Genomic DNA, 13,100 nt, shown 5'->3' on the forward strand with positions numbered 1-13,100 from the left:
AAATGTAAAAGCAGAGTCTAATGCAAGTAGATGCTTGGTTGCAGCTCTTTCTTGTCTCTTTTATCCCTTTTTAATCATCAACAGAAGCTTATATAGGAGCCATTTTATATTTACAAAGAATTCCTGTTTTCAGAATGTCATCTCAGGTGCATCCTGGAACACATACTGACCCTATAAACCAGGCTACTGATGCAGATGGAGGATGCAGAATGGGCCGGAAATTTATTTTGGAGGTTTTTTCAGTGGAAGGCTACAGAATATTAAGACCCTTGAAATTCAGTTTTGTGAAAGTACTTTTTAAATGGAAAAAAATATTATTCTATAGTTTTCAATTACAAAAGTAGTTGCCAACTGAATACTTTTAAGTCAATTGCATCTTCTGATAGGATATTCATGTTTACATTGTCTGAATCTTTTCAGTTAAGTGGGTTTAACATAGTAATCTCTGTGCTCTCTCCTGATTGCAGCTTGTTCCTATTTTTTTGGTTTTTGCAGGCATTACTGGGTCATACTGACACTGTCACATGCTTGACAGCATCACTAGCTTATCACATAATTGTGAGTGGATCACGGGATCGCACCTGCATCATCTGGGATTTAAATAAACTCTCTTTTCTAACACAGCTTCGAGGTCACAAGGCTCCAGTTTCAGCACTCTGTATAAATGAATTAACGGTAAGAACCAAATACCATTCACTGATGTGCAGTGAGAACAGTAGCAAGAGTCAGAAGGTGTTAAAACAAGGAAAAACAAACTAGGCTTTTCTGTTAGTTTGCCAAAACTTGTATAACTCATCTGTAAATCAATTAGCTGGTTTAGGAAATAATTCGCATCTTTTGGCCAGAGACGCATGTGGGTTTATTCCATGCAGAGTGGTTTGAGCTTGGAAGGGCTTTTTAACAATGCTGGCAGGAGTATAGCTAGTGCAGCGTTCAAAGTGCATTGTCAAACCTGCCACAGGAGCTAAGAAAATATTTTGATATGTGACCTTGGTTGACTTCTGTTCTGTTACACTTCATTTAAAGGAAGCAGAAGATGAAGTTGCAATGACAGTTGTAGCAGAAACAGGCATGTCCTCATAGCTTGTCCCCTGGTGGTCCTGTAAGTTACAGGTTGCCATTTCTCCGGTTCCCATGCATGTCAAAGAATTTGCCTGAGTTGAAACTTTATGTAAGTGTCCATCAGGGCTGGATGGAACATGTTGTAACTGGAGCAGATGTAGTGGTTGAAATCAAAACAAAACAGGGCTGTAATGCAAGGAAGGGATAGCAAGAGGCACAGTTTATTAGCTGTTAGTAGCCTGGTGGTTGTAGTGTTGCCAGTGGCTTAGGCTGCAGTTTCTGTTTCCCCTCTACACTAGTTGGGACCATCTTTTGCTCTCTTCCCAATAAGGAAGCAAGTGAAATTTAAGGTGTACATGATTGTAAAAAAGAGCAGAGTCAACATGAGCAGAGACTGAAAATTGAGAAGGGAAAGTACTGAAAATATGCTGTTAGGTTGTTATGCTGTGAAAAGTGGAGGAATTTGTTGCCTCATTGTATGATGTAAATACAACAAATAGGTTGCTACTAAGCCTGGTTTTCTATGTACAATTTTAAGAATATGTGTATCTTAAAGATTTGTTTAGGTGGCCAAACTCAGTTTGACAAGTGCCAGCCTTGATGGCTGAACTTGTTTTATAAGTGAACCTGGCTTACATTTTTGATGAAGAAAACCTGAGACTTGTATTGAAATATGGAGGTGTTATTTGTCTTTGCAGGGTGATATTGTATCATGTGCTGGCACCTACATCCATGTATGGAGCATTAATGGCAGCCCTACTGCAAGTGTAAACACTTTCACTGGCCGAAGCCAGCAAATAATGTGTTGCTTTGTGTCAGAGATGAATGAGTGGGACACCCAGAATGTCATAGTAACGGGACATTCGGATGGAGTTGTCCGGGTAAGTATCAGGAATCATTGCTTGGAAAATTAAGTTTATACCTTAGTAGTACCAGTAGTTAGAGAAATCATGTCTATGCAACACAGTGTCCTCACTGGTACCAAGAGCAGTCCTGCTGTACTTGGGTTCTCCACCTGAACCATTAATCCTCCAGGAAGGAGAGAGTCTAAGGCTGGGTAGATGATGCAGACTGCTTTTGGTGCCGGAACCAGCTGTGCCATTTCTGCACAAGGTGATGCACTGTATCCTATCCACAAGTTAGATGGACATGGAAAACACTTTCAGTGAGCTGCAGTCCTATGCAGTCTCAGTTTTCTTTCTCCTTTTCGGTGCATCCATTGTGATGTGGCAACTAGCAATAGTCAGCAGTATACACTTTCCTTCCTGCTCTATTTTGGTTACCTTTTGGTCACCAGCTTTCATGCCTGGAGATAGTAGCTTCATTCACCATTTTTGTTCTACACACCTTGAGGCAACTCGTTTTGTTGCCTAGAAAGAAAAGAAGAACTCTATGGCATCTCTGTTCACTGTGAGTCTAACCTGGTTTTCAGTACTTTGCTGTATGCAGTCCTAGGTCTGCCTTAACCCAGAGTCTGTTGGTCAGATTGCTGTGTGGAGTGTATTTTTTTATTTTAACAGCTCAGATGTTAAATAACAGCACAAGACTTGTTCACTTGTGATTCAGGCATAAACACAGATGTCCTCTTATAGTATCTAGCCCCAGAAAACAGGGCTTGGTATGGACATATAACCTGTCTTTCATGCTACCGTGAAAGATGTTCAGTTCCAATAAGACATTTTAACTCTAGAAGTAGCTCAGGAGAAAGCTAAGAGTTCAGTACATGATACTTTGCTTATCCCCTGTCCCTCCAGTTCTGGCGGATGGAGTTTTTGCAAGTACCAGAAACACCAGCTCCAGAGCCTGTGGAGATGCTGGAAATGCAAGAGGATTGTCAAGAAGCACAAATAGGTATGTCTCCCAACAAGTGTTTTGTATTTGTCTTTTATCTGATCTTCGCTATCCATAGGTAAAATCATGTGGTTATACAGTGCAGAATGGACAATAGGGATTTTGTCTCAAAAGACAATAGACAACCAGTGGGCATAATAAATAGAGCATCTGAGTTCTTTGTTCACCACCTTGCTTATGGTGGTTTCTTACTGCTATGACTAAGAAAAAATCGTGCCCATCATAGCTTTTTGTTTTCCCTGTGAAGACTGAATTTTGTGTAGTTGTTTCTGCTATCGGTGAACCCCATGGATGGTACCATTGTCCAAAAGCTAGATGTTTTTTCTTTATTTTTCAATGGAATTATAGCATAACAGCAGAGTTAAAAAAAAAAATCTACTGATGGAACTCTTTAGACAGCAATGCTGGCCAAATCATTTTCCCCTGCTTGGAAGATTTTGGTCTCTGCTTGATAGGTGTTTCTTTTAGCTATCTTATCTCCCTTTTGCCCTCTTCATATTGAAGATACGATCTGGATTTGGATCTGGATCATGTGATACTCATTAGTAATTATTATATAAATACAGCTCTTCCCTCCCCCCTCCCCTCCCAGTGTCATTAGGAGTATAAATCTCTTTGGCAGTTGCTTTTTTGTATTAACAAAACCTGTTATTAACAAACCTGCGTCATGTTTTTCAATCAACCAGACTTTCACCATAGCTGATTGTGTTTACTTGTTTAAGTTCTGCTGAAAAGCAGCAGGATTTGGTTCTGCTAACTTGAGCATCTTTGAAATCTTTACTCATTGTATCTACTCTATCATAGCCTACTGTGGATGGACTATTGTAGGAAACAGCTTCAGCTAAGCCATGCTGTTCTCTGACAGGCCAGTGCAAAAAAGATGAATAGTGTGACTACTAGCAGGAGCTGAATCTCTGCAAAGGCTTTGAGATGCCTGCGTTGCAGTTTCCCTCTAGTCATGCTGTGGTTGTACCTGTTGGGTTGTTTGTAGTGCAGCAGCACAATAGGGAAACAGCTCAGGCTATAAGCAGCCTTACTAACAATGTCTTCTCTCCTGTTGGGTGAATCCAGGGCAGGAAGCCCATGAAGAGGACAGCAGTGACTCTGAGGCAGATGATACATGCATAGGCCAGGACACAAAACCACAGGAGAGCCAGAGTCAACCAAGCAGCACCAGCCACAGGCCTAGGTCATCATCAAACAGAGCAGCGGCAGCATGGTCAGCAGACAGCGGCTCTGATGACTCCAGGCGTTGGTCAGACCAGCTCAGCTTGGATGAAAAAGATGGCTTTATCTTCGTGAATTATTCTGAGGGACAAGCAAAAATGCATCCCCATGCTCAGGTTAACCACCCACACCCCAGCTATGCTGAAGCACGGCACTACAGCAAGCTTAAACCAGGTAAAAGAACTTTCTCTGTCCAATAAATGTACTGTCAGCACTGATCTGTAAGGCAGTTTCTGTCTGTGCAGCTTTGAGCAGGGTTGGCTGATAAATTCCAAGATGGTCAATGAAAAGATTGTGTGCAAAGGTTGCACGTTGTTTAAGCTTTTCCTGAAAAGCTGTGGTCAGTTCACTCTGGCCAGCCACTAAGCCACTTGCTCACCACCACAACCCCCTGCAGCGGGATGTGGGACAGAATATTAAGACCAAAAGCAGGGGAACTCATGAGTTAAGGATAGTCTAATAAGCAAAAGACAAAGCAAGTGATATAAATGCAGTCACTCACCACCTCCCGCAAGCAGAATGATGACCAGCCAGTCTCTGAGCAAATGGCTGCTTCCCCAAAAACCCCTCTGCTCATTTTTATTGCTAGGCATGATGCTATATGGTATGGAATATCCCTTTGGTCAGTTTGAGGCAACTGTCCAGCTTGTGTTCCCTGCCAACTCATTGCACACCTCCAAACTCCTCAGAGGGAGCGGAGGCAGAGCAGAGTGGGGGAAAAAGAGAAAACCTTGACGCTCTACGAGTACTGCTGAACAACAGCCAGAATACTGGTATGCAATCAAAACTGTTTTAGTCACATACCCAAAACACAGCATCGTATGAGCTTTTATGAAGAAAATTAGTGATAGTTGGAAATTTGAGTCTTGACTTTAAAAAGAAAATAAAATAATTAAACTAAAAAATGAAGCTATATCCCAGTCCTGCCAGGCTTTGGTACAGAGCGTCCCTGTGTATGTCACCATTCTCTGCAGCACCCAACTGAACTTAGAGAAATCAGGGGCTCTGTGCGTTGTTTTGTATCTTCTTCTTGCATGCACTGGGGAGCAGTTGAAAAATATGTTTTCCTTGAGTGCAACTTGAGTCATAGAGAGTTATCTTTCTTTCTACAAAGTCACATACACAGGTACGTTGGGGGAGGAGGGAATAAAAATGAGAACAAGCAAATTTCCTTTTTCCTTTCCTACTTCCTGCTCATTTCTAGGATACAGATGGGAGCGTCAGTTGGTGTTTAGAAGCAAACTAACTATGCACACAGCATTTGATCGCAAAGACAACGCACACCCAGCAGAAATCACTGCACTGGGCATCTCTAAGTAAGTAGCTTGCAAGCAATTGCTTAAAACACTTTTTCAGTGCTGTCAGTGAGAAGCGGTACGAACCACAAACAGAAGTTCATGGTGCTTCTGTTTAGGACAGTCTTGTTCAAGGACTGAGATAAAAAAAAATACTAAAATAGACTTATCCAGCTGTATTCTGTTACATAGTGGTGTTATGGCTCCATCTCTCAAATCAGGCCAGGCTAATTTGCGCATTAGTTACTATGCCAGTAGTTTAACATATTACATATGTAAAACTGGTCACTGATGTCTGCGTGTTACTGTGCCAGATTCGTTGCAGGAAAGCTTTTGGTTTTTTTCTTGCAGGGATCACAGCAGAATTCTGATTGGGGATGGTCGAGGCAGAGTGTTCAGCTGGTCCGTGAGTGATCAGCCTGGCCGGTCTGCAGCAGATCACTGGGTGAAGGACGAGGGGGGAGACAGCTGCTCGGGCTGCTCAGTCCGCTTTTCACTCACTGAAAGGCGTCACCACTGCAGGAACTGCGGACAGCTCTTCTGCCAGAAGTAAGCCAGCCAACAATCTTCTTTGGGCTCTTTTCTATACAGAATTTTAGGCTAGGTAAAGCTGTTGCACACCACAGAACTCTGCTGAAAGACTGAGGTTTCCCTTACCGAAATAGAACTGAACATGAAAAAAATCAAAACTCTCAAAGCTTGCAGGGAGGAATTAGAAAAGATAGACCATCCCTTTTATAAATCCAGTAGCATACAGCCTCAGACAGGGAAAATGTATGACACAGAGGATGTATGTGAGCTCCCCTTACATAGAAACTGAGGTGGGAGTCTTCTCTCTTGTCCACCAGGTCACAGATGGTATTTCTAGTTTCGTATCTGTAACTGTACTTTGAGTCTACACTGGTGACAACTGTTTTTAAGCTACCTCTCATGCAGAGTCATTGTGTTGATTCTGTGGTGATCATACAAGTTAAATTCTGCTTCTGCCACACAGTGTTACATTTCTTTGTCAAGATAAGTCTGGACAGTTTCCTGGTATGTGAAATCATGGTGGTAATTTCCACGCCTGGATAAAAAATAACGAGCTTGGGAGAGGACCTGTGTTCACAGCAATGTTTATTTTCCCTCTACAGGTGCAGTAGGTTTCAATCTGAAATCAAGCGTCTGAAGATTTCATCCCCGGTCAGAGTCTGCCAGAACTGCTTCTACAACCTGCAGCATGAGCGGGGTTCAGAGGAGGGGCCCAGAAATTGATGGGGTTGTGGCAAACAGACTCCATCCAGCCGCACCGTCACTCCAAGAACTAGTGAGAGTATTGTGCAGTGATCAGAAGGGATTAGAATATTGTCTGTTTACACTTAAGTTTATACTGAGTTTTAAGCACTATAAGTAAAAAGGGATCATTGAGTTGATTTGTGTTGACAGAAGATAAATGAGGCTAATGGCATAATCAAGTGAAGAGCAAGGCCCAGGAAGACATGATTAATAACCACAATAGAACTGTCAACCCCTAAACCCATGTTGACGTGGCTATTGAGAAAATCCTCACTAATCCTAAACACCCATTCTTGTCTTGTTTTTGTAGAGCTAGTCATCTTTATCGGGGGGAGGGGAGGGGAAGGCTTTTTAGAAGATAGTTGTAAATCTGCCTTCTTCACAAGCAACTGTGTATATTGTAAATAGGTATAATGGCCTTTTTATCTAAATATGAACTTAACTGCCTGTTACATGGGACTTCAGATTAACCACTATACTTTGTGTGGCATCTTTATCTCATCAATTTAAATACGAATGTTAAAAAAAGAGAAAAAGATTCTAAGGCATTATGCGTATTTCTGTTAAAAATCCAGTCTGTGCATGTTTGTTCTTTCAGTTGCCCACAGTATCTTAATTTTAAGTGAGGCTGTTCATAGAATTACATGGATTTTTTCAAAAGAAAACATTTTTGAGAATAGGACTTGGAGTATTTTATTCTAGCTGTAAGATAACCAGGAACTAAATTGTACACTTGTGTTGCATTTTATACCAAACTATTTACCACCTCAGTGTTGTTCATATTTAATAAGGCCTCTTTTATACATATGTCAGAGCTGCAGTTTCGTTAATTACTTAATGTTCATTAGCAGCTGATTCATGCAGTGCAAGAACCAGCTTTTACCTTCTTTAGTCAGGAGCAGTTGGCTTGCATATAGGTACAGAATGAATTCCTTGTTACATAAACTTTTAACCGCTGTTGTCCTGTAGCTTGTTTGCAAAAAAACTTCTGGAACAATAGGCATTGCTCTAAAACAGGGTGATATTAGTCATGTCAGAAATGCTTCTAAGAGCTATCTTTGTGTTTCAGCACATGGCATCAACTTGAGGACAGCAGTAGATTTCCATTATGGTTTTTAAGTTCAAATATGAATTTAATTGCAGTATTTTTTTACTACTCTGTCATTTATTTTGCACTACATATGGGATGAAGTAGAGACACTGATATCCACTGGGATTGGAACGCGTGCATCAGATGGGCCCATGGACTTAATTTCTGAATGAGGTCTTGCCAGTGGCATTTTGGTTGGGGGTGGGAGGGAGGGGAGGGCAGGGGACAGGCTGGTGTTTGGTTTGGTTTTGTTTTTTTAATGTATGTATATATATTTTGTAAATGGGTGACAAACTGATCTAGATCTAGGTATATTCACAATGATTCTTTTAAATAGCGGTAAGGATATGACCCAAACCAATAGAAGATAGGTGGCCCTGCTTTTGCTCTGCTGGTACTTAAGTGAGTGTCTTCACTCAAGACGAGATTATCCTTCACTCGGGATGATTTGGGCAGACTCTGGCCCTGGGACAGCAAATGGTTAAAACCGGCACTGTTGTCAGAATTGCACCATCAAAAGTGCCAGACCCTCTGTGGTGGTGTGAGCCCCTTCAGAAGGTCCTTGGCACTGCAGGGACACATCTGTCTTCTCTTGATTTGAGTCTTTAGCGGTGAATAATTTGTTAATCCTGACCACTTACTATTTACCCTGGTATCACATGTTTATGCACTGAAGGTTAAATATGTATTTTGATACATGTTTGTTTATTATGTATGTGCTGGTCTGTAAAATGAGATATATTCCTGTTTTGGTATGTATACTAGGTCCCCAAATGAACAGAAAGGCTTCTTTAGAGCCCTTGCACACTGTTGAGTAAATGCAGGTTTGTTGAGATTAGCTGACCCAAATAGATCCAAAGAGTGATGATCAAGTAGCTATGCTGCATGGCTACCCTGACAGACTTGTCCCTAGAAACAGGAAGGAGGTCCTCAGTAAGCATGTGCGGAGCACTGGAATTCCTGTGTTCAGCTGTTCTCTCTAACGTTGCCTTCACCCTTCCCAAAATGATGCGAAACCAGCATAGTTCAGAAGACAGGCTAGTGGCCTTAACGTTTTCGGTTTGAAGAAAAGGCTATTTTAACAACTCTGAAATGCCTTTGAGTCCACAGAGTTTTCTTCCCCTTGCCTCCAGATTTCAAAACGAAATTTAGGGAAGTCTTCTTTTCTACAGACTAGAACTTGTACAGCCGCATAATCAAATCCTGATAAAAACTAGATTTATGACAATAACACTGATAGAATTTAAACACTAAAGCAAACAGTTGGCATATAGCACTAATGGGGGTCATGAAGATAGTGGGCCATCAGTGAAGAGGTAGTTGGCTGTGTTCAGCTACATAAGCACGTTGTAGGGGTGTTGTTCAATGGTTTTGATGTTTGGCAGCATACTAAAAAAATCAAGGTCACTATTCCTTACAAGTTCAGTAGTGAGGAGGTGAGTCCCAGTTTACACATTGGAAATAAATCACCACAGCCCTCTTGACTTAATTCTTCGGGGGCCCTGTCCCAAAACCCATGTTCTTGCTTGTAGGAGGTGGAGGGGAAAAAACACACCTGCTCTTATTTCCTCTGGCAGCTGGTGCTGTGGGCAACTGTTTTGTTCACTTGGGAGTGGGGTTTTTTCCATTTCTTTCAAGCTTCTAATGCAAATACTTGCTTTGTTTTCCATGTAAAAATCTGTTGAGCGAAAATATACTCATGTACACTAACATTAGTAGACTGTATTCTCTGCAAGTACCTCACATGTCTTCTCCTGCCTTGTTCTTTGTAGTATACTTATTCATGTACTCTTAACATTCGTATGTAGTGTGCAACTGTAATGTCATGCTTATGAGAGGGGGTTGGCTGCCTCCAGCCCACGTTCATCAATAGCAAAACACTTTAGATAAGTTATTTTGCACTTTCTTATGTATAAAATTGGTAGAAACTTATATTTGCTTTGTATCATTTAAAGACTCCTTTTGTTTCAGTAAATGAACTGTGTATAAAATACTTATGCAGTTAAAACTGTTTTTAGAAAGTATTTTTAATTTCAGCAAGTTTGGTTACTTGTTGCATGACTATTAACACAGCTGACTTTTTGTGTCAGTGCAATGTATATTTTTTTTGTCCTGTTATTAACTTGTAAGCCCTAGTTGAATGGCCATTTATTTGTACAGCATCAGGAGTAAATTGAAGATAACTGGCTAAGACTGGAGTGTGGAATTTTGTACTATATTGCAGAATCCAATATTTGTTTTTTGGTGGTTACGTAAAAGGCCTGACGATTTACTATCTAGTGTGCAATCTGTGATATCTGAATGTTCATTGTATATTTGTCTCCAATGCAAAAAGGTAGAGTAACACAATTACAACAATACATGATTAAATGCAATAGTTCAGGTACTGAAGTATTTTTTTCATTTCAAATAAATACCTGCTATTTACCACCAAAAAGCTGTTTTGCATTTGTTGGAAAGACACAACATTTGCAGCTTATTTTAAAAATAAACATTTTTAACATGGGAGTGGTAACTAATGAGTTACATGTTTCTGTATTGTCACAAGGAGTAATTTTCTATCCCTTGTTATATGGCTTTGCTTTCTGAACCTGAGTACAGTCATCCACAACGATGCAGTGTGAAATCATGTCTTTCCTTATTCTGTTTTGCTTTATAAGTCTCATTGCAGAGTGTGAGGCCAGCAGAATTTGGCAGTGTGTAGAAGAATAGGCTGTACCAATAAAGAGAAAGCAGACAGAAAATGATTAAAGTCATGCTGGTAAGGACAGTGGAAGACGAGGAAGTATCAAAATCCAGTTTAAATCCTCTTCCCCAAGGAGAGAATGACTACTAGAGCAGAACTTGACCGTATCTGGTGAGAAACAGCCTAAGGTCTCCAAATGCTGAAATATTTTTTGTAAAATCCATTTTTGTACCCTTTCTAAACTGTTAATGCTAAAGAATGTGGGTTTTCATGTTGGCAGTTAATTACATGCCAACACTGGTGGCTAACAGTTCTTCTCTAACTAAAAAACCAGGCTCTGATGCAGATGGGCCTACCACGTTCGTGGCTGATGAGCACCAGGGTTGCCACTGCATTCTTGGTACTTGACAAGTAAGTGATTTCACTGGTTGTAAAAGAAAAGGAACTTCTACTGATGAACTTAACTGTAATGCTTACTGCATTTAACATTAACTCCTTTCGTAAAGGAAGGGGTTTTAGTTAAGTGTGCTCTCAAGCAGTAGTGACAGAACCATATCTTGGTTATATAGCATTGGTAATGTCCACTTCTCACACGTTCAAGTATTTCTCACACGGGGCTTTCCATATTTTAAATCTTTTTACATGCTAAAAAAAGTGTTTTCTCTTTAACAGGGAATTCCCTGTTGTGTTACAGAGGAATTATTATACTTCACAGCATACCTGCAGACACTTGGCAGCTGCGGCCCAGCATGCTGATCTGCTGTCATGGAGCAGGTCATGAATGAATTCATCAAAGCTTTTTGAGCCACTAAACCACCTACCCGCTCTTAGAGGGGAGAGATGTACACTATGCAGATGGATCATTCACTATGCAGTATTTCAATCTCATTTTCCTGTGGGCAAAAAAAGGAGTTAGCCCCCTTTTTTGATCTGTGCCATATGAAGTTAGCTAACTTGTGCTTAACTTGGTACAGCATTCTGAATGACACAACTCGCAGTTAAGTGTTGCATCCTGCCAACAGAGTGCACTGCAGTGCCTCGTCTCCGCAGCTTGTGAAGTCTGATGGAGGGCATCGCTCAGCTTTGGGAAGGTGAGCTAGCCTCATGAAGCGGTTTCGTGGCCCTCATGCACCCTCAGCCACCTGAGTGTGCTCATGTTTCTCTCCACCTCTGCCAGCCTGTGGCATGTCCAGAAACTCCCTTCCACAGGACTCCAGGAAGCCTGCTTTGATGAAACAAACAAAATCCAATTGCCCTTTGAGTTTTCCAAGCTGTAAGTGGAGCCAGAGGCTGAGTGTCTGGCAGGCAGGGCTGTACCGCTGCCTCTGGCATCCACCAGGCATGGTGGAGAGTGGAGGTGCCAGGAGCGAGCATGGGGAAACAGTGGGGGCCGCGTAGCTGACAGACCTTTTGATTGGGAAGGCGCAGTCCCATCCCTGCCCCCTGGAGCACAGGCTCTCGTGTTGACATTAGATAATGCAATTTAGAGTCCCTGTTGCAAATCGAGGGCTGGGAGAGTTAGTTTGGCTCCCTTCTGTCCAGACAAACAAGACTGATCAATTAGGAAAGCCATATCTCTTTGTGAGGTTCCTCACTAAACCTGGGGCCAGGAGAAGGAAGAGTGGTGCCCTATATAATTCATGGCAGTTCAAATGTCAGTGTTAGAGCCGTAAAATCCCCAACAGGCATCAGATTGGGCAAGCAGCCAGTTTTGGAATAAGACAAGGCAATTCGTGAGTGACAGGGCAGCTCACTGCAAGTGCACAGGCCTTTAGCTTTACCACAACTCCCACTAGGCAGAAGCACCTCCCAGGACACTAAAACAGACAGCAGGCCGCCTGATGCCTCTGTTGGGTGTGCCTGTTGTTCACAAAGGCCTGGAGTGCTCTGGTTTGGGGGGTGTGTTTGTGCTTATGCACTAAAAAAATGTGGCATTTCATCCTGTTATAGTGCCATAGCCAAGTCCATTGTTACCAAATTTGTGGCCAGTATCCTGCGAGCAACGTGTCTTTGATCACAGTTGTGATGACTTTGACAGCTGAGAAAGGTGAGGTTTGGAGCCTGCTTTCTAGGCACTCAGAGTGGTTTGTGCTGTATACCGTGGTAAAAAACGCATGTGTTTTTAAACAATTAGTGGCAGTGGAAGTTGTCTGTCTCCATGTTGGGACACAGTGTTGATGCACTGGTGAGATTAGTTTGCCACGCAGCGCAGAGGAGGACTGATGTGTTGGGAGCCAAATCCTGCCTTGTGTTCCTGGGGTAGTTGAGTGATGTTGCATTGGATGTATGGCTGGCCCCAAATAAGGGGAATTCATGTGAAATGGGTTTAAACTTGAGCATGGCAACTGATGAATGTAAGTGCCTGCTCCAGTGTCCGCCACAGCCCTTGGTGTGCTGCCCCAGCTGAGGTTCTCTGAGGGCAGGTAGGCCAGCAGGAGAGTCAACGTAAGTGCGAACATCTAGCAAAAGCTGTGAAGTCATTACTGCGTGGAGAGGAATGACCAAGAAGTGTAATGCCCATGCTCAGTAAAGGGTAAAACCAGGCTGCTGAGAGCCAGTGGTAGCTCAAATCCAGCCAGCGCTCAAGGTGCTGGGCTTTGACTATCCCACCAGC

General features: G+C 42.1%; 1 protein-coding gene across 5 annotated transcripts in view; it reads left to right on the forward strand.

The window, feature by feature from the left end:
* WDFY3 (WD repeat and FYVE domain containing 3) overlaps positions 1–10,237 on the forward strand; it is a 171,143-nt gene extending 160,906 nt beyond the window's left edge. For 4 of the 5 annotated variants that reach the window (XM_030491689.1, XM_030491688.1, XM_030491690.1 and 1 more), the window contains 7 exons: positions 496–675; positions 1,761–1,943; positions 2,817–2,913; positions 3,985–4,314; positions 5,345–5,456; positions 5,787–5,984; positions 6,569–7,413. In XM_030491689.1, coding sequence (XP_030347549.1) covers positions 496–675; positions 1,761–1,943; positions 2,817–2,913; positions 3,985–4,314; positions 5,345–5,456; positions 5,787–5,984; positions 6,569–6,689 — 1,221 coding nt within the window. In that variant the 3' untranslated portion in view covers positions 6,690–7,413. Of the gene's footprint in view, positions 1–495; positions 676–1,760; positions 1,944–2,816; positions 2,914–3,984; positions 4,315–5,344; positions 5,457–5,786; positions 5,985–6,568 lie in introns of all 5 variants that reach the window. The other variant, XM_030491686.1, reaches the window with a different exon arrangement.
* The last annotated feature ends 2,863 nt before the right edge of the window (positions 10,238–13,100 follow it).

The sequence above is a fragment of the Strigops habroptila genome, chromosome 7, assembly GCF_004027225.2.
Source record: "Strigops habroptila isolate Jane chromosome 7, bStrHab1.2.pri, whole genome shotgun sequence".
Classification (NCBI taxonomy): domain Eukaryota; kingdom Metazoa; phylum Chordata; class Aves; order Psittaciformes; family Psittacidae; genus Strigops; species Strigops habroptila.